The sequence below is a fragment of the Alligator sinensis genome, unplaced genomic scaffold (assembly GCF_000455745.1).
Source record: "Alligator sinensis unplaced genomic scaffold, ASM45574v1 scaffold59_1, whole genome shotgun sequence".
Lineage (NCBI taxonomy): Eukaryota > Metazoa > Chordata > Crocodylia > Alligatoridae > Alligator > Alligator sinensis.
Window position 1 is genome coordinate 3,586,801 of NW_005841878.1, and position 24,397 is coordinate 3,611,197.

Consider the following 24,397-nt stretch of genomic DNA (forward strand, 5'->3'; position numbering starts at 1 on the left):
GAAAGCTGCACTACAGTGGCAAACATTGATTTGTACAAAAAAAGATTATAAACTATACAAAGAGCAGAGGGTTCAGACCGTTTTTCATTCCTAAAAACCTGGACTTGCCTGTTACCAAGGTTAGTGGTGGAATAATTTAGATGACTTTGTTATAGTCTTCAGCATTTACACCACACAAACAACCATTTAGCTTCTTCATAAAATGGCAATATTGAAATATAACAGCACTGTAACACTTCTGCCATTAGCCACATGTATTGAGAATAGCTGCTACTGTGGTTTATTTGAGGGTTACACAACAGAGGTATTTTATTTAAAGGTAAAAACCATATGCATGTGACTAGTACTGCATTATTAAACTTGTTTTAATGGCATATATTATCAATCTTGTTCGTATTTACTGAAACATTATGACTGCCATGCATTTAATGCATATTTGAAAATATACATTTACCCCCAAATGCCCAGGATTTAAGTTTCACTGCCCCACCTTTAACATGCACTGAAATCAAACGGACACTTCTACATGCTCTTCATCATCTTGTAAAGGGGATAGATTGATTGCACTCACCATGATTGGCCACTTCATTTTGATTCTTATCTATCACAACATTTCTAGTGAACTGTCAGAATCAGACTCAGCACTGACTACGTATGACTACATTTGATTAGCATTTAAAATGTATAATCAGCACTATCTTTGAGAAAATCTTTTGGTGAATGTGTATCTTTGTTTCTCTTGTTGGTGAAACTTGAGGAATGTGAACCTATACAAAGGTGTCCTCTACACAGAAATACTTTTAGTGAGTAGGGATAGATAGAACAGCGCCCTTCTGGTTTCTGCTTCCCACTGTACCTACAAATCACCTGGTTTCTGTTAGAGGGGAATAATGTCACTCCAGCACAAAAACACCACATGAGTGTTAGATGATCCAATTCTTACTGGAAAGGTGGGCTGCCAGCATAAAACAAAGAGAGGAAATTATCAATTTCCTCAAATATCAGCTCTCAAGGTTACAAGAATTCTAGCAACACTGACAATATTGCTGCTATGACTGGTTATTATATATATTTGGATAGGTAGGGTTAGCAACCTCTTTGCAAAACATTTTAAAACTTCAGGTACAGTACTAACATTCTTTCACTAGACTGTAATTATATTCTCTTCAAAAGACTTTACCTCAATCTCTTTTCTAAGCTTAGCATGCATTTTTTTCTGTTCTTCAAGGTGTTTTTTCTTTTCATTGATAGACTCTTTCACTACAGTAATTTTCTCTTTTAAGTGTGTAATTTCTTCCTGCAGATAAAAGTGGTTATAAAAAACTGTTTGTAAAACAAAATTACAGTGCAATTGTTTACCTTGTTATAGGTGTCATCTTTTAACAATCTCTGTATAAAGAGTGACTCTAGCTAAAGAAATAAATTCAGCACTTTAAAGGGTTGACTTCAATTCAGTTCCTGACTACCTGAACATATTTGGGTACTTAAAAACAGCAGACAGAAAAACATTACTCAGGAATATGGAAATAGCTGCAGCACTGAAGCACCTTGAATTTTCCTAACACACTACTACACATGCAGCTGTTTTTATATTTTAAGTATTTGAAAAATGTGTGCATGAGTAGATACAACCTGTAGTCATTATCTTGCCCTTCATAATCTCACCGAACTTGCTTTTTGTCAATAGTGACCTGGGAACATATTTCCTTATGGGTTAATTACCTCAAAAAGCTACGGAAGTTGGAGTGCATCTTCAACACAGTAGCTGTTCCATCATACTGCCTGTGTAATTGTCCCCTGATAACTCACTAAACCACCTCCAGTTGGCCAGGAAAGCATATCAGGCTAATTGTCTACTGTAGCAACATGCATTTTCAACACATACAGTGATGGCATGACTTACAGTTCACCTTGTGGCTCCATGGCCATTCACACTAAGTGTATGCTCAGTCAATCATAATGACCTACATTCACCACACCCAAATCCACAAGGCCTGATGGCCAAGTGAGAAGAATCACGCTAGCACTGTTGTATAGCTGTAAACCAGACATACTAAACATAGTCATCTCAACATGTGTGAGAAAAGAGAATTATTTTGCTTAAATAGTAAACAAAGGGAAGAAATCTATGTTTTTCATACAAACAATTATGTGACAACACAATAAATAAACTTGTTCACTCCTGACTTCCACTGCAAAATTAGTCTCGCAAATAAGTAAAAGTGCTGGATTATAAAAAGCCTGTAACTTCTGTGGACAGTGAAAAACTGGGTGCATCTACATGTGCAGTGGCGATGCATAGGGGGTGCACGTGCACCCCCTGAGAGTGCTGGTGCACCTGCTGATAGGCCACGCTCCCTGCTTAGGCGATGGGCCGGTGGGAGCGCTGGGGACTGAGAGCACCGCGGCCACTTCCAGGAGTGCTGCAGCAACTTCTGGGAGCGCTGCAGCCACTTTGGCCATGGGGGGGACCCCCAGATTGGCTGTGGGGGGACCCCCTCCGTTGCTGACTAAGGTGGCACCAGTCACCCATGTACACATGCACTTTAATTCACAGTAGCCTATTCTACTGAACATTAAGACTTCACAGCAAAAACAATGTTAATATGCTAACGCGCAGGAGAATTAATGTACCGTGCACTGTGTCACTAAAAAGGTGTTTGCTTTTGCTACTGTGCATTAGGGCAGCCTAATGTGTCTTTATGTAGTATCTCATATTAGAGGTACTAAACCTAATGCGCAGTAGGAAAAGCACATTAATGAACTTTTAGACATGCCCACCATGATCTAAAAGTACTGCATTTGTTACTTGGTGAATGCTAGGTCATAGACTATGGGCATCTATACACATGCTCTGCAGGAGATGGGGGGCACTTTAATTAGAGTGGCTCTCTGAGAGCTGCTCTAATTAAAGTGCCCACAGCATCACATGTAATCAGTATCCTGTGCTTCAAAATGGCGGTGAGGGCACTTTCACTAAAGCTCGTTTGCCATTTTAAAATGCTGGGACACAGAATACATGTGACGCAGAGGCTGCTGGAGTGCACTAATTAGCATGCTTCAGCAGACTCAATTAATCAAGTCTGCTCTGATGCGTGCTAATTAGCATACATCAGAACAGAGGTCTGCCATGTGGATAGGTGCCCATTGTGATTACAAACACAATCTTATACAAGAAAGCAAAGTTATTCAGTGCAGAAGTCAGTGTTGCAGATTTTCAATATTCTGACAACTGGCTTCAAAGTCTCAAGGCTAGAGGTAGGATTGCATATCAGATGACTGGTGATAGAAGTGCAGCTATTAATCCAAACATGATCAACAATGGGTTAGAGCAGTAGATCTAGATCTGCTCACTGCACATTTACAATTTAAACAATATGGCTTGTCTTTGCAGTTACATATCACTGACAAAGTTGGATAAAACAAATAGAAGTCAAAAAGCAGAGGGAGCAGTTATTTACCAGGCTACGTATAAACACAGACAGGAAAGATAAACTTAACATTGTTATCATCAGAATCTACATTGCTTCAAACAGTTCAATTCAGTTTTATCGTGATTGCATATCAAGCAAAGAGAAAATAGTGGATGGTGAATGGGATTCTGCAATAATTCCTATGATCTTGGAATCAAAGATAGGAAATGGAAAATGTACCCAGACACATCATCCTGAAAACCCATCAAACATCCAAATAGAGCTTCTGTTGGTAACAAGCAACAACCAATTGTAATGATCAGAGCCTAAAAAAGTTCTTTTCTCAATATCTCGTGAGATTTCATGTTGAGCGACTGATTTCAGCCAGCACCAATCCACTGACCAAAGTATGAGGACGAAGCAACTCCAACGGATATGAACAATTATTAGTGCCACCTTGGAATTCAGTTATGCAAGCAGCTGTTGAGGATATAGAAGCTTTGGGTAGTGGCATGGCCCTGGTGGTGACAACACTGTCACTGTGAACTAACTTTGGAAACAGATTTGAGTGGCTGATGATTCTGGCAAACTATTGATGATCTGTTGAGTATCTAGTAGTAGACTGGCAGCTAATGACAAGTAAACTAATTAGACATGAGATATACTCTCCTCTTACATGGAAAACTAATCATAATGGATTTATGTGTATGTTTTTCAGCTATATATACACAGAGCTCCATGTTCTAAATAAAACCTCATTCTCATCTATTGTAATTGTCTATGATATTATTCATACAAGAATGTCTCCTCCATAACTAAATGGCTTTAAGAAAAAGCCTATCTAGTGATACAGTTCATCCTCTGATAAGAAAAAGGAAATTTAAACAAGATAAAACATGCATTCCACACAGCTTTTACAATAGAACAGCCATACCAGATTTATGCTATTTGTATAACCACATACAATAGAAAGTAAGCAGAACACTGAACAGAGTTTATAGGCAGTAAAAAGACAGCATATGTTCCTTTGTATAGCATCAGATGCAAATATAGATGGATGCATTTTACATAAACCATACATTCTAAAATTTAGTGCAACTGATCTCTTGGCCACCCAAGTAATAAATACTTCTGGCATTACAGATACAGAAAAACATACAGGTTACAAAAAAAGTTTCCCAGATGAAAACAAACAGTATCATTTATATTTAGAAGAGACATTAAGAGTTTGAATTTCACAAATAGCTGCATAAATGTCATAAGCAACTATAACTCCCCCTACAATATCAACAGGAAACAACCTTTCCATGTTCTATGAGTTAAGTCTCTGATAGAGACATAATAGGATAGCTCCATGCCATGGCCAGCTTCAGAGAGAGCTCAGTCTCACCACCAACACAGCTGGGCTGCTGACCTGGGAGTTCCCTTGCAGGGTGCATCTACATGTGCTTTTTAAGGTGATGCAATAAACTCTAGCTTAATGCGCTGGAGTTGATTGCACCCAGCTACCACATCTACATATGCGTCTGGGACCACAGCACATTGAACTGGGTTGGGGCAGCCCCAACTGGCAGAGGGCCTGGAGGGTCAGCCTGCCAGCCCGGGGCTGCTCCTCCCGGCAGTGTGCTGCACAAGGGCTAGCTGACCCTTGTGAACCTCATGCCTCAGCCATCTGTTTCAACTTCTACACATGCACTGCTGCAGAGTAAAAAACTGTGCAGTAGGGTAGTACTTGTATTTACAAGTACTATTACCCTGCTGCAGAGTTAATTAGTTCACCCCAGCCTAATAGGGCCTGCGTGTATAGAAGCAAGATGTTTACTGTGGAGCTAATTAATCTACTCTACAGTAAATGTCTCGTGTAGTCTCTAAAGATGCCACCCTGCCCTCTCTTCTGCCTGACTTCAGACTAACACAAGTGACTAATTCTCACAGATTTCCTTAAAGCTGTCATTGTCCATTAACATTGCTGCAAGACATGGTTTATGTTAAATTAGACCTTTCAGTCTAAAAGCAACAGATTTGATTCTAATCTTACTTATACTTAACATTGCTGTTTGGGTGGTATGATTCCATTCTTTTCACTAGAGTTATTCCTGCTTGACTCCAGTGCAGGTTATGTGGACCCTGTGATTTTAAGATTATTTCTCATATGCAGTTACTAAATTTTCCCCTGGAAGTTTCCCCTCAAAAGCATTTAGGTTAAAGACATATACAAACATATACGGACAGAAGTGCTATAAATGCAGAGAACAAAGATAAAACGGGTATTTTTTTACTTCTCCTTTCTTTCTGTTCTTTCTTTTCTCATTAACACAAACTTCTCTTGGTAAAGAGCTCAACTACAACTCATTACCAACCAGGAGTGTTAAACCAGTAGTGTGCTGTTAGCTGAAATATCATTTACAAGGATCTACACTGGGGTTTGGCAAAGTGCTTATATAGGTTTATGTAAGACCCAGGAGGATCTCACAAATAGCACTAAAGGCAACTGGTAGGTTTTAGCTAGTAGCATGGTTTTGTTACAACCATGTTAATATTATTACACTAAGCAATAATGTAGGTACTAGCAACTGAACTAGACTATCAAGAATAATGTATGGCGCAATTTTTGCTATGGATGAACATCATTATTGCTTCAATTAATCTCATTTGGATGAAGAAGTATACCACAGAGATAAACATTGTGAGGAAGTTGACCAGTTTATTATTTAATAATGTAAAAAAAAGTACACAATTGGAAATTAATCCAAAAAGCCATATCATACCTGCACTTGTTTTATAAGATGTCCTTCAGGATTCTGGAGATCATGCATTAATTGCTCCTTCTTTGTCTTCAGCTCTTTAACTATGGACTGTTTTTTAGCAAGCTCAGTCATAACTGGCATTTTGCTTTCAATCTCCCAAAATAGTGCTTTATGGACCAATATTTTCTCACGATATGCACTGTTATTTGCAAGCATCACCTCAAATTCTTCTTCAGCTGTTTCTGTGTCAAGTTTAAGCTTTACATTTTCAGCATACAGGGATCTGACTTGGGCCTCCAGACTTTTACAGTTACATTCTGTCATTTCTATAGCATCATCTTTCTGATAAATTTGCCTTTCTGTTGCTTTTGTGTCTAATAAAATAGAGTCCCTTTGTCTTTCAAGGTCCTGAAGCTCAAACTGTAAAATATTGCAATAATCAACTGTCAATTGAAAGCGATGTTTGAGACAATCATAGGGAGCTATTTAAACAATATGGCCTACATTTATTTGGGTGGGGCTTGTATTTGTGGAACACAAAATAAACCATCTATAAGCCTTAAAAATAATCTTTTGAATGGAAGAGCATTATTGTTCCATTTTCTAAAATTATCACCTAAGAGACATAACACATGAGCAGTGTCCTAGGCTTCATTCATTTGACCTCAAAGGAGAGGCATAAAATGTACTGTCTTTTAAATCAGTTCAGTTTCCTCATATTCACCTGGTATGTAGTGAGATGCGTCAGGCTGATCCTTGTCAAGTTCCTTAATGATTTGCCTAACGAGGAAAACTGGTTTATTTTGTGTCAGACTAAACCTAACTACTTTCCTGCGTCTGACCTGGGAAAACAACCATAGTTCCCGTAGAGCTGCTAAAATTGAACTAAAGGTGTGTCAGCCTACCCTATAACAAGAATGTAGTTGAGTTAAGACTGGGGTAGCTAATTCCATTCTGTTCTGTCAGGGTCATATAGGGAATATCCACACCACAGCAGCAGAGTATTCAGTCTTGTCCCAGGCATGTTCCCTGCAAATCAGACCCAAAAATGAAACAGCAAGATACACAGAAACACCCCAGCCTCCACTCTTGGGCATGCCAGAAACCCAAATCTTGAATGCAGTGCCAGGGGTGCTCCCAAGACATCTCATTTCCAGGGTTGCTGTGTGTGGCACAGGAACCAATTGGTGGGACTAGCTTTGGTAATAATAAGCAGGGATCCTGGTTTTCTCTGATTTAAAAAAAAAATTCCCAATTTTCGGTTTAAAAAGTGTGACCCCAAATCCACATCTTTCCATACTTTAAATGAAACACCACTTTATATATACATACATACATAGCGAGAGAGAGTGGTCTTTCTTTTTAATCATGAAAAAAATGTAGGTTTGGGGATACTTTTTTTTTTTTTTTTTTTAACTGAAAATTGGGGATTTTTTTAAATGGGAAAAAACCAGGAACCCACGTAATAAGACTGATCTCTCTGCTGTCATGATCTCAACCAGGTCCATCTAACTGTTGGGTGCCTGGGGGCCATATGCCCCTGAGGCCCCACAGCACGTGGACTGCATGGCCTCCAGGCTACATGCCAGATAGCATGCCCCCTCTGCTACACCATGTGAGGCTTCTCCACCAAGGCCAGGGTGGAGAGAAGGAGGCAAGGGCAGCCGGCTGGAAAGTGATGGGGAGAGCAGTGCCCAGGCCAGTAGCTAGATGGTTGCGACTTAACCCCTCACAGGACACACGCATCCTGCAGGCTACCAGTTAGAGAGCCCTGAGACTTATCCTGTCCTCATGACTGTGACAGCTGAGTGTCTCACACCATATAATTCCTTAAGCAATGTGGCTACATCAGTTGCACATGGTTTGTTCCAGTTCTCAACCTTTCAACTAGGGAAGAATTGTGCATCCAGTGAAAGTTTTGCTGTTGTCTTAAATGCTTAGATTGTAAGAGAGGCTTCTTAGTATCAGTGGTGTCAGCTAGCCCTTATCCACTAGCCACCCTGGGCCGGCAAGCAAAAAAATCTGAATGGCAATGATCTGAATTTGAAGAAGTTATTGTTTTGCATATACGTAAGGGGACAAGGTTAAAAAGGCAAAAGCTATCTTGCTTTTTGTGTTTTATGAGTTTTGAGTACCAAATGATTTAACCATAACATTCTTCTAACTCTGATTTTTGTATGGATTTTCCAAAGATTTTTATAAAGAAAGAAAGGGAAGGTAGTGTAAGAAAGAAAATAAATTAGCCTAACTGTCCAGGATTTTGAAGCTCTAGAGCAGGGGTGGGCAATTCTTTTGACTGGAGGGACACTTAAAGAGATTTGATGAGCTGTTGCGGGTGGTGGGGGCATTTATCCTATCTAGCCCTGGGCCTGTCCACCCCAAACCCACCCCCAGGGGCCCCAGACAGAGCAGGCAGGGTCTCCATGGCAGGACTGCTGCGGCAGGACTCACTGGGCTGGGTGAATGGAATGGAATGGAATGGGATGGGGCCATGGGAAGCTGGGGAGCAGTGGCCCAGAGTGGGATTGGTAGGTGGGGCTGGGGCTGAGGCTGGGATTGCAGGGCAGTGACAGCAGGGGGCTGGGGCCTGGGGTTGGGGCAGAACTGTGATCTGCTCCTCACATGCCCCTGTGATGGGCACTGGTTCCACAAGCAGGGACATGAGGACAGTGGACTGTGACTCTGCCCAGGGCCCTGGCCCTGTACTGTCACCACCCTGCAATCCTGGCCCTGGCCCCAGCCATCCCATTCTGGATGCGTCTCCCCAGCTGCGCTGGCTAGAATCCCTTGGTGGCTTGGATCCAACCTGTAGGCCATATTTTGCCCACCCCTGCTCTAGAAGTGTTCAAAAACTGCAAATCTGTGCAAATTGTATGCTCTATTTGGAGCATCTATGTCAGACTGTACTGTTGTGTTACCTGGCAAGAAAGAGAGGTTCTAAAGGAGGAAGGAAGGTCAAAGTAGGATGCCTCTTGGGCATCTTAAAGGCTCCAGAAGGAAGGAAGATGCTGCTGTACTATTACAGTGCACTTCAGATTTTTAAGGTACCCAGGAACCCTCAGAATGATGAGGGAGTCCTTTGCCCAGTCCCAGTTCTCCTTATTGATTTAGGCAGTTGACTATGAAACCAGCATACTTGTGCATAAATGAATAAAAAGCATCCTTCCTCAGGTACATATCACATGAACTCAGCAAAAAAATCTACAGCACATACTTGATACATAACTTTCTGATGCATGAAACTCAGATAAATCAAATCAGGAAGAAGAGTCTGCACTGCTCCTCCTTCAGAGAAATTAACTTCATGCAGAATTTCAAACCTCGGCTGTTACAAATATAGGACAATTAAAATTTTCATAGGAATTATTCCTATAATATTTTTTCTTTGCAATTCTGACCATGTTAAAAATGGCTGATTTTTTTTTAATGTGAAACTTAAAAAAAATCAGTTTTAGGTAGAAGTCAAGGCTGAATATATCAGTCCAAAAGGTGAAAGTTTCAGAAGTGTCCATAAGCAGTTAGAACGGAAACAATTATACAAATTTAGCTATAGCTAGATGCATCTGGAGCTCTGCTGTGAAATATTAGCAAATAAAAGCTGCATTTAGTGGCAGTTAAGGTAGAAGCAAGAAACATGTTATGTACCCAAAAGTCATAAGTACAGGATGATTTTAAAAAAAACCTTGCAAAAAGAGTACAAAGAGAACTGAAACAATTTAGTGGAAAACTGCCAAAAAGAGTGATTTTAAAGTCTCATTCTTTCTTTATCCATACATTTTTACAAAGCATTTTAAAAATTCAGGATGTCTATATTTCTATTTTATGTTTTTGTTTTTGCCATTTCAACAGGATTTTCACAAAACAAGGAATTAAACCATCCGCTAAAAATGAACTCTAACCACAGTCTTAGCTCTTGAACAGCCATATGTATAATGATATAAACATGAAAAGTCCTGGCAATGCTTAAGTCTTAGAGAGCAATTGAAAATAGCAAAGCCTAGAAATGTCATCTCTCTTTACTCACAACACTGCTTTCTTGCTTAGTATTAAACACGAATAAGATCTATATAAGATCTAATTACCTGCAACTGGGCAAGGACTGTTTTGCTCTTTTCTATCTCTGATGCTTGTATATGTTGCTGCTCTGCTACTTCTTTTACCACTTCAGCCAATGATGGCAAATTTTGCTTAGCCATTTCTAGAGAAAAAGACAGCAGCATAAAAACATAAAATAAAAATGCTGTACGTATACTGTTTTCACATAGTTGAGTTCAATGCTATGTTAAATGACTCTTTAAAAGAACAATACTTTCTGACTTATTCTTCCCATGTGAGCTCAGATTAATCAGTTATTACTCCTGGGCCATATTTGTTCACCAAAGAAAATTTAGGAATGGCTAGAAACTCAAAGGAAATTATAATGATGACTGCAAAAATCTCCTCTTCGGAGTCTCTTTTATAAATTATAAATCATTCCTTTTGTTTCATACTATAAATATTCCCACTACTATTCTATGGAGCAGATCCCATTGCTATAAACAAGGCATAGTTCCATGTGGCAGAAGCATGTGTTGAGGCCTTTTCTCTTGGTTTTTGGCTGGATAACTTATAATTCTACTGTAACACTGCACCTACAATAGCGACATGTATCTGAGTTGAGGCAAGTTAATCATTAAACTCTGTTACCTCGTTGATGTACTTGACGTCTCTTAAATGAACAGCATAGAACAGGAAAAACTGGAAAGAATAAGACATAGGATTGAAACAATGGTAGCACACACAATGTGTTTGATAAATTGACTGACAGCAATCAAAAAAATGTTATCTAAAATTTATCACTGCTACATTTATATAATTTCAAATAAAAGTTTATTAAGTCTAGGAAATCAGCACAGTCAAGTAATACTGGTTAAATATTCAGGAAATGTGTGGAAAACAGTGCCATAGCAAGGAAGGGGGTGAGCGGGGGCAACCACCCCGGGCGCTGAAGCAAAGGGGTGCCAACAGATGCTGCCCAGCCAGGGCGGGGTGCAGGACGGAGCCGCGAGCGGTTCGTTTTGGGGAATGCAGGGATGGGGGGAGGCTTCCACCACTGCTTGAGGATCTGTATGTGGGGCGAGAGGGGGCTGCTGCTGTAGGCTTTGCCTCAGGCACCAAAATTTCTTGCCATGGTACTGCACATGAAGTATATCTCCAAGATCAAAATGTGGTAGCCAACATACAGTTGAGCTATGAGCTGGATTTATGTCGAACAGAGAATGTGATCATTTGCTTTTTTTCTCTACAGGTTTGGCTAGACGGAGACACATTGTAGAAGAACATATTTCAATTAGAAAAGCCACAGTGGCATACTTTGATTTGCAGCATTCATGTCCACAGTAAGAAAATAAAGAGATTTTTCATATACTCTCCAGTGCAGGTGATAAATAGTTATCAAATACACTGATAGTGTTGGAGTGATGTAGCCATGATGTCGCAGAGAAGCTGCAAGAGGCAAGGATTTTTGTGGGTGATATCTTTTTTATATTCAGCTCAATAAAAGTTATCACACACAAAAATCTTTGCCTGAGCCAAATACATTTCAATTGTATTTTAAATCAGGAAAATATTAACTGTAGCATTAAAATATTAACTGTAGTATTTAAATATTAATTTACGATTAAGAGTAAAGTAAGGAAAATAATTATGTTTCTTTTTTAGATGAACACGAACAGTGTGACTCTAAGAAGTCCTGAATTCTTGGACGGACGTTTGACCTCCAATTCTGATCAATACCACTAACATCTGCCATGTCTGGAAATGTGGTATTTGTGGCAACCCAAGCAACAGCATGTCTAGAAAGTCCTGATATGGGAGTTCAGTATTAAGGCCACTCATGATGTTCCCAATATTTGGTGTGCTCCTCAAACCCAAGCTTCTGGAGTCTGGTTATAATATATAAATTTAAAAAAAAGAGGAAGATTTCACAGCTGAAAAATATGACACCTAAGGGCTCAGAAATCAGAAGTCAAATACCCAACTATTTTCTAATTGGAAAAAGTCTCGTGATTTCAAACTCAAACTCCTGGTTCCTTGGGACTGGATTCAGGAGGCATTTTGGCCTGTAGGGCTCATACCACGGACCTAAAACACCTCCAAACCCTACAGCACTCGGCAAGAGCCAGTGGTCAGACAGGCGTGTAAGAAGAGAAAAGGCGTCGGGTTTCGTAGCAATAGAGGCCAGAGGACAACCAGCCATGATGGCCAGGCCACCCCAGGTGGAGGAGAGCAGGTACCAGGCCTAGTTTGGTGGCACCCAAAGGCAAACACAAACCAGCCTAGAAGCCCAGGGGAGAGATCGGGCACCTCGCACGCAGTGCAGCTGCCAAGCCCCGTGCACCAGGGGCCGCACCACCGCCCCCCCCGGGTCCCCTCACGCAGCACCAGTCTGCAAAGAGGAAGAGGCTGGGGAGAACGAAGTCTCCCCCGGCGGCGGGGCGCCGCGCCTGCTTCAGGGACCGTAGCCAAAGTGCCACCCAAAGACAAAAGCGTGCAGCAGAGGAAGGGCGCACGCGCCGTTTGCAAAGAAAGCCGGAGCTGCGGGCTCGTCTCGCCCCGTCCGGGCCCCGCTCACGGGGCTTCGTTTTATTTTCAGTTTCAGCTGCCCCCGCGGGCAGGCCCAGTTCACATTTGCAGGCTTCTGCACGGCCGGAGCTCAAGACCAAGCCACCCCCCTGGCCTGGGAATAACAGCTCCGAGGAGCGGAGTAGGGGAAATGCAACTTTCTCAGGGCGCTGCAGGAAAGCTCAGCCTCCTCCTTCCCCTCCTCCCCCCTCTCTCTGCGCAGGGCTGAAGCACTTCCTGGTGTTTCCAGAGCCGCCTTTTAAGGGGGTCGCAGCTCCGCTGGGGGTGGCGGGTCCCTTCCAGCTCTGGAGATGAGCCGCCTGCACCGCCGCCTGGGTAACCCGGCTGCACTGCCTTCGTCTCGGGCTCCGGGGCAGAGAGGGCTCCTGCCCCTCTGTTTTAGGACCCCCCTCCCCGGCATGTCTTGCCTTATCGCAAGCATGTCTGAAGCTACGTGTACCTGAGCGAGCCTCAGAGCAGCACACGCATAATAGCTGGGTGCTGATTTAAGCGAGCCCATGGGTGCTCCCAGGTTCATCGTGACCCAAGGCTTTAATCTTGTGCAAACGCCTCTCAGGATTGCCTGTGGACAGGGAGAGCTGCCGCCCAGGGGCCTCGGGAGGAGGCAGGCTCTCCCCGTCCACAACTCACCTGGGAGGGGAATTTCCACCTTGCAGACATCATCTGCTTGAATTGGCAATTAGGATGAGGCTATATAATGAGGCAACTAATAGTTATTTCTTTTATAGGATCCCCTTCTGGAGCCCTGGCCACTTCTGTAAGTAGATGTCTGCAGTTCTTAACTCCCCGTTAATGTTTATTTCTGCAATTTCAGATCTGCTTCCTATTTTAAGTGGTAAATACTAACTTTTCTGTTTCATAACTTAAGACTGACAATGAATTTTTTTGGGTTTGCCCTAGTTGGCATGTAGTGCTTTATTCATAAGAGTTTCCTCTTCCGTGTTCGTTTAGAATTCTAAATGCTTTGTATCTTTTTTCTGCTATTTGTGTATGTCCTTCCTTATTTATCTAGCATAACATGTTAAATAATCCTTGTCCTTTTTATTTCTTAAAAAACCCCATCCTTTAAAAAACAAAACAAAAACTGTGAGTACTGCCTTCATTTTAAAAAGAAAATGAGGCTGAGTGATAAGATCCAAAGAAAATCAATGTGGGGAAAAGGGAATAACTCATTCTTTTAATAATTTAGTTTTAAAACACTTTCAGATTTTAGGGAACCTTTCTTCTGAAAAATGTTTCTGTTCCAGTTTGTTTTTTGTTTTTTTTATGTAGTTTTCTTCTTTAAAACTTTCTTCCACTTTACTTTTTTGCCTTCTGTCCCAAAGCTAGTAGAGGTATGTGTGCACATATGTATGTGAATAAAAAATATTTAAATGGGTTTTAAAATTGTATACTTAAATTATTATGGATTTCTTCTTAAAAACAAGCACAGCTACATTAAATCTGATTCACATATTCTGTATGGAAAGACCTAAGACTTTTAATCTCTTAAAACATTTAAATAAAAAGCATACAGGATCCATGAACCTCTAATCAGAAGCTTTGCTTTACAGTCTGCACATTTTTTCTGTCTTACTTAAAGTAGGGACAGAAGTTGCACACAAAGTAGTTTTAAGTGAGCGGAAACTGGTTTAAACCTGTAACGGAACAGAATTTCTGTGCACATAAACCAGTTTCAGAATGGCTAAAACCGGTTTAAGATCACCCTGGCTGAATGTAGTATCAGACTTTTAACTGACTGAGCTCAAGCTGGTTTAGGGGATGTCTGTCCCACCCCCTTCCTGGTTTAAGTTAAACCAGTCCCCAGCATGCTCTGCAGCCCTGGGCAGGGCTGTGCTCTCTACTTCAGCAGAGCAGGGCTGGCCCTGCCCCTCTGTTCCCTAGCTGGAGCAGGGGTGGGCAGGGATGTGGCCAAATGCCAGGCCCCATAAGGCAAAGGGGGCAGGAAAGAGGTTTATTCCCCCCTCCCTCCCTTGTCCCACCAGCACGGCTCTGCCAGCATTTCTCTGCTCGCTGCTCCAGTGGTGGGGGCATAGCCAACCCCAGCAGTAGCCTCAAGTGAACTGGCCAGGGAGGGGATTTACTTTCCCCCTCCCTGTCCTACCAGCATGGACCCGGCTCCCCCTTTGCTGCCACAGTGGCGGGGGCATGGGCAGGCACCAGCTGGCATAGGCTCCCTGAAGCAGAGGGGGTAGGGAGGGATTAGTCATCCTCCACCCTCTGCCCCAGGAGACTGCAGTAGGGTCTGCCAACCCCAGCCATTGCCGATTTTTTTGCTCCTTGGTTGGGGTGAGCAGTAGGATAAATTCCCTTCCTGCCCCCTTTGCCAAGCACTGCAGGGAGGGTGAAATAACCCTGCTCCGTGCCCCAGTGCCTGACTGGGGCCTGTCAGCTGGCCTCTGGCTTGACCCCCACCCTTGCTGCTGGAGTGGTGAGGGGGCAGGGACCGTGATGGGGGCAGCACCCCCTCTCATGGTGTCCTAGAGCGCAAGCCATTTCCTGGCAGGGGGCCATGCTGCAGGCAGGGGTGGGGTGGTCAGAGCTGCTGCAGACTGCGTGGGGCGAGTAGTGGAGGCCTGGGGGACTGTGGTGACCCCTCTGAGCCCCAGTGCTGCTGCTCACCCTGTGCAGTCTGCAGCAGCTCTGCTCACCCCCACAGCACAGCCCCCCTTCTGGGAAGAGGCTTGCACTCTGGGACACCATGAGAGGGGGTGCTGCCCCTGTTACAGTCCATGTCCCCCTGCCACTTCCGGGGCACGGTCAGAGGCCAGATGATATGGCCCCTCTAGGCAGTGGAGCATGGAAGTGGGGGGTAGTATTTCCCCTTCCCTTCAGTGTCTGGCAACAGGAATGGGGAGGGGGCTTATTTTGCCGCTCACCTGGCACAGGGAGAGAGTGGTGGTAGCAGCCATGGCTGGCAAACCCTGGCTGTGGTTCCCTGAGGGCAGAGAGGGCAATAAACCCCCTCCCTGCCCCCTCAGCCTCATGGGGCCACACCGGCTGGTGCCAGACCTCACCCCCACCCCTGTGGCTGTGGCAGCAAGGGGGGAGCACCAGGTGGACCCTGGCTCCATTCCATGTTGGTGAAACAGAGCAGGGAATTAAGACTGCCCCCCAACCCTAGCACCACTTCCCTGCAGCTGATGGTGCACTCTAGAGCCCCCTCAGCTCCTGGCCTGAGTGACTGGAGGCATGTACTCGCATTTTCTCAGTCTAGTGGGAATGTCTAGTCCCTTAATTGGTTCAATCTAGGCAGGTTAGGTCACCTGATTGAATCAATTCAGGTTCCAGCTTTTTGAATGTCTGTCCCTAGCCCTAGAGGGATAGTCATCCTATTTGCCATATTTCTAAACCATGATTCCCCAGTGTACGTCCTGCATCAGGAACTAGGACTGTGCCCTAGCTACAAGAAACTGGCAAAGTCAGTTCAGACATTGGGACCTGGCCTCTGGCTGCAAAGAATACCATCATGTTTTGCCTGAGGATACATTTCAAATTACCATCCTAATGCAACAGCTTGACACACACAAGCCCCCCATATCTGGTAAACAAAGATGATTTCTATCAAACTGAAATGTAAAATGGATAAGAGTATGAAAATGTACTGTGTTTATTTTGACAGTTGCGTAGCTTAACGTTTTGGTAGTTAGCAAAAAGATGTACCAAATCTTGTGTGAAGGTTATTTTAGTGGTAAATCTAAGTGCCTTAATTATATCAACCAGAGATGAATGTACTTTTTTCTTTAGAAAAAAACAAAACAAACGGAAAGTAGATAAAAATTGCTGACATAAATAAGAATTTTTCACTAAGTGATTTTAAATTGGCAATTTAATACATCACTTTGATTTATGGCAGCCCATCCTGCTCTGCCCCCCCACCATTTTTTTTCCCCCTCTGTCTCTTCCTTTATCCCTCCCTTTTTTTTTTTTTCACAAACGATCTGTACAATAGATTCTGCACAGCCTTTGAAAGGTATGTGCTGAGAATGAAACCTAAATTAATTCTTTTATACCCATCTTTACCTTAATTGTTCTAACAAATTAATTTTAATTTTTTCTGATGAGGCAGTTGTTGACAGTGGCATTTTCTGCAGAAAACCAGGATTTTGAAGCAAAGATATATTTGAAACTAGTAAGCATGGCACACTTGCGTAAGCTAACACGTGGGTTTGCTTGGCATATACCATATTTTCAGTAGTAGCCTTTTTAATAGCTCGGATACAGGTCATAAAACTTAATAACATTCTACTTTGCAAATACATTTTGTTTACAGTCAACACCATTTTGTCCATGGAGAGATATGATGCAAAACTGGAAAGATGCAGTAGTGAATCAGCCAGTTATTCCTGTGTGCATCTCCTAGCCATTTCCTCAGTGGATTTCTTTCCATGTATGCACATTGTAACTGTGCGAGTAATCATCTCTCCCACAACACACATTCTTTTTCTCTTGTTAGGCTGATCTTCTGATAAATGCCTGCCAACTCCATGGGCAGTAAAGAGGTGAGGCAGCCTAACCTCTTGAGCTCTCTAGTTAAAGCCTTTGGGCCTGTGACTGGTCTACATCACACTGTTTACTTAACAAGCAAATTTTCCTACTCGGCATTTTCCATTATATGTAAATAGTACTCTGAGGGAGACAGAATCATTAATTCCTTGACAGAAATAGCCATCTGCAATCAGATTTTGATGGACAGTTCTTTATATATTTTAAGTGGGTCAGTAGATTCATCTGCACTGAGGCAGATTAAGTCCTTTGTGTGTTGCATGCAAAAAGAGGGTAGAAAAAAAACAGTCATGATTACTTTTTATTTTCAGTAAACAGCCACCACAGCTTTTTATGAGAGTGCTGTGTGTTTCTTTGTAACCCCATGCTGAGTAAACGGAACGTGAAAATATGTAATCAGCTGGACTCGTCTTGGTTTTGGAGTCTCTTAGGTGCCACTGTCCACTGCAGGAGACAGTTGCCAGTGGGCATGTCTATATGTGTGCATTTACTGCACAGTAACTGAAATTACTGTGCAGTATGAGTACATGTCTACACGTGCATCCTGTACTATGCAGTAAATATGGCAGCTTGAACGTAAGTTTTGATACCTGCATCATGCAGGTATTAAATTTACTTCCAGTTAGTTACTGCACAGCAATCCACGTGTAGATGCCTTGCCATGCAGTAACAGTGTGTGTAGACTGACGTGGGACTAACTTCAGTCCCAAGTCAATCAATACATAACGTTAATGTGCTTTAATGACTGCACATTTAGATGCTGGCCTATTCCCACTACTGCACCGTAAATTTAAGCCAGTGTAAATGCACATGTAAACATGCCCAGTTACACTGTACTGCCTTGTGCAGGTAAGCCTCAGGTTCATTGTAGAAGCTGTGCTTCTGCTTGTATGTGGTAGCTGATCATTTTAGTGCCAGAACAGAGAGAAGGAGGCCTTCTCTATAGCAGGAAGAAGGATAACAGGAGAAGAGCACATGTAGATTTGGAGAATCTAGGATTATATGATGGAGATGCTATTATAGAAGGGGCCTGGCCTCAATGACCCCGAAGGCCCCATCCAGTTCTAGGTTTTCCATGAATGTGTCTGTATGATTTATGAATTAAAGAGAGAGAGCTGGTATTATGAGACACTTATATGCTGGAACACTGCTATGCAGATATGAAATCCTCCATTTACAAGGGCTGTGTTGCATCCCTTAGACTAAGGAGGGAGTTAACCATTAAATCTGAATGGTCACTGATTCAGGAGAAAATGCCTTGAGCTTTACCTGAGAGCTAGGAGAACCCAACTGTTCCAAACCTGTCTGCAAAGGGCTGGCAGATGGAGTAGTGGAAAACTACCAAAGATATGAAGGGGTGGGGGTGGGGATGGGGATGGGCAAGGAAACAGAAGTGACAATAAGGAAGGCGAAGATGGCATTAGTTTAAAATAATTGGGTAAGGGGTTTCCCACTGATACCAGGGGCACATCCACATGAGCAGGAGCATGTGTTTCCCTGAGGACAGGTAACAGCAGCATACCTTGTGCTGCTGCTAGTTGTCCCTGGAGAACGCTCGTGCTGTGTGCGCTTTGGCATGCAGCAGGCTATCCCAGGTGCGGTAGAGGAGACTGGGGCCACCAACTGCTGACCTGGCAGCCTTACATGGAGTCCTGGGGGCTTCCAGGAGCTGTAGCTGCAGCTGGCATGTGGCTCCAGTCAACCAGGCTCTGGTTTTGGGCAGCACGTGCTGCCCCACTTTTTTTTTTTTTGCATGGGTGTTTATTTGACCCCAGGATTCTGTTCAATATGGGGAGCTTGACAACCAGATCTGTGATATTTAAAATGCATTTATGAATACTATTTTTTTTTTTTAATTTTACTATCTCTAGTATGGAAAATAGCAACATAGCAGGGAGACTTAAGCAAAGGCAGAATAATTACCAATTTGTCTAGTTTCCTTTTGCTCCTAACACTGGATGCAATTGAAAGTATATGTTAGATTAGATTATTTTTTGCTCTGTCACTTTCTGTAACTGCATTAAAAAAAACAAAAACAAAAAACCCCAACCCTTGTAATGTATTATAACTTTGTTTGTTTAGACTCATGTTGTTTTTGTTTTCCGTAGGTTTTTTTCATTCAATAACTGGTACCTTTAGGCATCTTTAAATCATTTGGAATATGGCAGAAGCACTGTTGATTGATCTACTTGGCCTAGAAATGAATTCACAGGATAGCAGCTTTCAAAAATTACTGCATAACATGCTAGAAGCTGTTGAAAAACACTATTCAGTCAGTGCCCCATCTGTTTACATAATGTGCTGCCAAACTCAGCAAAGTGGAAGGAATGGTGTGCAAGATTGGTTACTTAAAGCAATGAGTAGCTCTCAAATTCTGAAGAGAAGTTTTGAGATTATCTGCACGGCAAATACAACCGCTGCTTTGTACACAATTAAACAAAAACTTGATGAAAAGGACCTAAGCATCATTAAAATAATTTTACCAGCACAAAGGAAAGCCTTAATGAGAGTATTTATAGACCACCTATTCACATCTGTCTATCATTTTGAATTTGAAGAATTATGGGTAGACTGTGAACCCAACCACCTTCAAGAAGCTGAAACACAGAATGAAGTGCAAATGCTCCCTGCGCAAGACACAGAACTCATCGTGAATGAGATTCAGACGTACCTAGAAAGGCTGCCAAGCCTGAAAGGGGAGCTCACCATTCTCAAATCTGCCTTGATCCCAGGTAAAGTGGGAAATGGAGTTTGTCTGTTTTTGGCTCTTGAACCCTACAAAGCTTATTGCTCTGTATAATCTCTCTTATTTATATGATTTGCAAATTGAGGCCTGAAGGAGTTTTCCACTCCCAAACTGACATTATATGCTGCTGTAATAATGTACAGAGACTATAAAAGGCAGTCAGGGGAGAGAGAAGTCCTGAGTATAGACACATCTTAGGACAGCAAAGTCTGCCTCTGCTCAGGCACTCTTGTAAGACCAGGAGTACCACTGGCTAGATTTAATTTAGGTGTCCTCTGGTGGCGTTCCAAATTATGCTGGAACAGCCCAGAATCGGGTCACTTTGCCAGGGATCCTGGCTTTCTCTGGTTTATAGGAAAAAAAAACCCTCCAACTTCCAGATTTAAAAAAGTAACTAAAAAATCCACACTTTTTCATGATCAAAATGAAACACTACTATATCTATCTAATCTAGCCTAGTGTTTTATTTGAATCATAAAAAAAATATGGATTTTTGGGTTACTTTTTTAAAGCTGGAAAATGGAGGGTTGTTTTTTTTTTTTTATCAGAGAAAACCCGGGATACCTGCTTATAGCTAATTTTGTCCTTCTTTCTTCATGAGTAAGTTCTGTGCGGTGACTTCAGGAGGAGAAGCATAGACGGTAACCCTATGTGTTTTTATTTTAGTGCTGTTAGCATTTCTTGCCTACTCTAGCTCAAGAGATAGGGTTGGTAGTGCCCATTTTTAAGAAAAGCCATTCCAGAGTGAGCCACAGGGTACAATGCCATGCGCACACAGGTACATTTAATCTAATTGTTCCCTTGCTAAAGCTTGAAGGCTTTAGCCAGTCAAAGGTGCATCTCTACTGTTGAAGGTGCTGGGTAGGAAGGAGCCTAAAGACTCCTAGCACGTTCCATTGGATGCTGACATTGATCCCTTGGATATTGTACTGTTGTAGTGGGAAGGTGAAAACATCCTTGTTCAGATTGAAATGACCTGCTTATTCATATTCTGACTACTTGAAATTACACTCCCCAAATAAAATAATTGAATTATTGAAAAAAAAATCTATTTGGCACGCTTGCTCAGATATTAAGACAACAATTATGGGCTGCTTCAACTGTTCTCAAAACATCCTTAGACATTCAGAAGATCTTTTCTACCATAAAAGTACTAGTTCAACATTTTGCTACCTCGCTTTCCTTTTATGGGCATGTCCAGACAAGCCTGCATGTGCCTCTTGCTGCGTCTCAAAACAATTTGAGATGTGGCAAGAGGCACACTGGGACTAAAAAACAGTTCCCTGCACTGCATATTTAGTGTGGGCTCAAAATTTGATACCTGGATATCTAGGTATCTAAAAAAACAAAATAAAAAAAAAAAACCCTGCAGAAAAAAAAGCAGCAGCTTCCAAATTGCTTTAAACTTGTAAATATCAATAAAACATTGTTCAACTGATCCCTCTCTTTATAGTGGTATGTCATTTTAATAGTGAAAGAACATTATTTTGAGTGTATTAATGAGAGAATTTGGGTTTCTTATTGGAGAATTTGCAGTTTTTACACGAGAAACACCTGATGTCTGCTGGTGAGACAAGTGGCGATACCTGGGCAGAGGAGCATATCCAGAGCCAGCATTTGGGACCCAGCTGGAGGGCAGACAAGGTGGCTGACCTCTTGGCCATTTGGGGCCAAAAGGATACACTTGGACAGTTCAAAGCAGGCTACCACAAGGAGCACATCTGGGTCATAGCTGACCAGATGGCAGAGCGGGGGCACCCCATCCAGGTCTAGGAGGAGTGCAGCCATGGAGCCGCAGGTCCAAGGGGATGGATGTTGTCACAGGTGGCATCAGGTCAGAGCTAGGCAGCAGCCCCCACTACCAGACTACTGCAATGAGTAGAGGGAGCAGGGGCCACTCCAGCTTAGGGCTGCTTCAGCAGTCCAGCTGGCACAAGGGGTACTGTCCCCAGATACCAACTGGCTGGGCCTCAGAACCTACTGAGGGCAAGTAGCCCTGAGCTGCTTGCCAGGGCATGCTTTTATCCTGCTGGTTTTTATACAGGCTCTAGCTCCCCCTGGCGGCAGATCCAGGAGGAGCTGGGCAGGGTTATTTTCCCCAAGTGGCACAACGTGCTCCACACCAAAGTGTATGTCTGGGGACATGCACTGAGGCAAAAATCCCTGGCTGAAATTTGTGCTGCTCTTATATTTCCGCTGCTGCAAGTGCATGTGCCTGGATGTGTCCTATGAGTTCATTTCCAAGGCAGAGGGAAGGATTTTTCTGCGTGAGTTGTGTGGAACTTTACATCAGAGCCAGGGGTCAGGGGATTAAGACCTCTTGTATCAGAGAAGAGACAGGACTTGCTTAAATGCAAAGAACGCACAGGCAAGAGAACTGTAGAGACTGTGTGGGGCTCACATGCGTGCAGTCACCACCTACATCCGGGCCTGGTGACACAATCGCAGAATGGATTTTCAGCACACTATTGGGTGTGGGTTTAGCCTGCACATGCCCATATAGCAGAGGCCTCCAGGAGGTTCAGCTCCTTAGCTTCAGATTTCAAAGAAATAGCAGACTTGTCTGGAGTTGTTTAGTGGAGGGAGGAGCCACTTGTTCAAAAATCCCTTGCCTCCATACCTTCTCAACCAGGTGCCATGGCACCCCAGATCCTTTTAAGGGCCCTGTGTGATGTTAGCACTGTAGATGTTTGCTCACCTTTGATTCACAAGATTAAATCCAGAGATGTTGAAGACTAATCCATAGGAATTTTGACATGCTGCAGTCTTTTCTGAGTTCTCTGCAACAGATGAATTGCTCTGTTTTTTCCATAGTTAAAAAAAGGAGTGGAAGCAAAGAGCTGGCACTTTCTGAGAGTGTTTTACCATATAGCTGGGTGGTATTTCACCTGCTGTAGCTTTCTTCCCAGAAGCCCTTTTAGAGAAGGAGGGGAACTATAAAACATAAAGCAGACTTGGTTTATAGTGATGTCCTTGGATTTTCCCTGCATGTTTGAAAGGGGTTGTGTTGGACTGAGTAAAGATCCTGCTGCCTTGCATCCCTCAGCCTGGAGCTCTATGGAGTTCCAAGGTTAATGTTCTGTAAAGAGCAACAATTGGAAGTCCAGGACCCATCTCCTCTCCCCTTCCCAAATGGAGTGCCAGGAAATGGGAAGAGCTCTGCTGTCTAGAGCAAACTGATTTTGGAGAGGACTAGGCTTGGCAACAGGAGAATAAAGCAGATCTCTACAACCATCTAAGCTGGGAAATAAGATCTAAGTAGTTGGGGGTAAGCTTATGGAGGGGATGCAGAAAAGGGAGTTCTGTCTGTTCAGTTAAAAGATACAATATGTGGATTTATGCTTGCTGTTCTCAGGCTGCAAAGCAGAATGGAGGTTGTTCTTTTCCCCCTGTTTCTGGGCTGTACTAGCTGATGCATGGCAAGCGGGAAGGGATATTTTTCCCCCTCCTGTTGCTACAGGGGTTGGGCTTTTTTTTTTTTTTTTTTGCGGGGGGGCTGTGTTTCGGAAAAGCATTGGATGATGGCTACAACCAAGGCTGGAGATTTTTGCCTGGGATGTGCTGGAACTCCAACCTGGAGCCCCAGTTAGAGGGTCTTGCCTCTCTGCTCAGGGTCAGACCAGTTGCCACACTTGACATCAGGAAGGAATTGTACCCTGCAGTCAGATTGCTGGGGCTCATGGCTAGGAGAGGAAGAATTCCTCTAGTGGGATTGTGGCCTTGTCGCCTCCTTCCTTGGATCCCTCAAGTGCATTTTAACAAGCTTTTGCAAAGGCAGGATACTGACAGCTCTTATCCCTCTGCTTTACCTGTGGCAGGTTAAGGTGTTTTTGGTATTTTTGGACAATATGGGTGGTTACACACATACAGGGAGCCTGCTCTGCACTGAAAATCCAACACGTCAGAGCAGGCATGATTAATAGGCTGCTGGAGCATGTAAATTGACACACTCTGGCAGCCTCGTGCATTGTGTGCATCAGTGGTGTAGTGCGCCTCTATACTGAGAAAATGGTGGTGGTGTACTTCGAACCAAAACATGTGTAACAGGCAGTTTAAGGGGCACTTACCTTCCAAGTGTCCCACGTTGGGCTCTGCATGAGCACTTGAGTGAGATTGTCCCAACAGGGATACCATATCTGTAGTACTATGATCCCCAGCAAGGGGATGCAAGAGTCAAAAAGCATTTGGGGAACCCAGGGGTATTCCAGCCCAGGGATCAGCTTGGCGGCTCCCCCTAAAACCGGATTCTCCCCCCGCTCCTCAGATGGAGAGAGAGAGAGACGTGCACTGTGCGAGAAGGCAGCATGGTCCCACCCCGTGGTTGCCTGCTGGACCCCTTGTGCGTGGGCCAGAGGCCAGCG

General features: G+C 43.1%; 2 protein-coding genes across 3 annotated transcripts in view; one reads left to right on the forward strand and one right to left on the reverse strand.

Annotated features, from left to right (window-relative positions):
- The window catches only part of CCDC122 (coiled-coil domain containing 122), a 15,695-nt gene extending 2,190 nt beyond the window's left edge, over positions 1-13,505 (reverse strand). Inside the window, exons 1-5 of one of the 2 annotated variants that reach the window (XM_025196213.1) lie at positions 13,224-13,505; positions 10,847-10,897; positions 10,243-10,358; positions 6,182-6,580; positions 1,181-1,297 (exon numbers count right to left, since the gene is read on the reverse strand). In XM_025196213.1, the coding sequence (XP_025051998.1) occupies positions 1,181-1,297; positions 6,182-6,580; positions 10,243-10,356 (630 nt within the window). In that variant the 5' untranslated portion in view covers positions 10,357-10,358; positions 10,847-10,897; positions 13,224-13,505. Of the gene's footprint in view, positions 1-1,180; positions 1,298-6,181; positions 6,581-10,242; positions 10,359-10,846; positions 10,898-12,505; positions 12,785-13,223 lie in introns of those variants that run through there. The other variant, XM_025196214.1, reaches the window with a different exon arrangement.
- The window catches only part of LACC1 (laccase domain containing 1), a 19,490-nt gene continuing 8,064 nt past the window's right edge, over positions 12,972-24,397 (forward strand). The window contains exons 1-3 of the mRNA XM_006017322.3: positions 12,972-13,099; positions 13,513-13,541; positions 19,399-20,022. Of these exons, the coding sequence (XP_006017384.1) occupies positions 19,452-20,022 (571 nt within the window). The 5' untranslated portion in view covers positions 12,972-13,099; positions 13,513-13,541; positions 19,399-19,451. The remainder of the gene's footprint in view (positions 13,100-13,512; positions 13,542-19,398; positions 20,023-24,397) is intronic.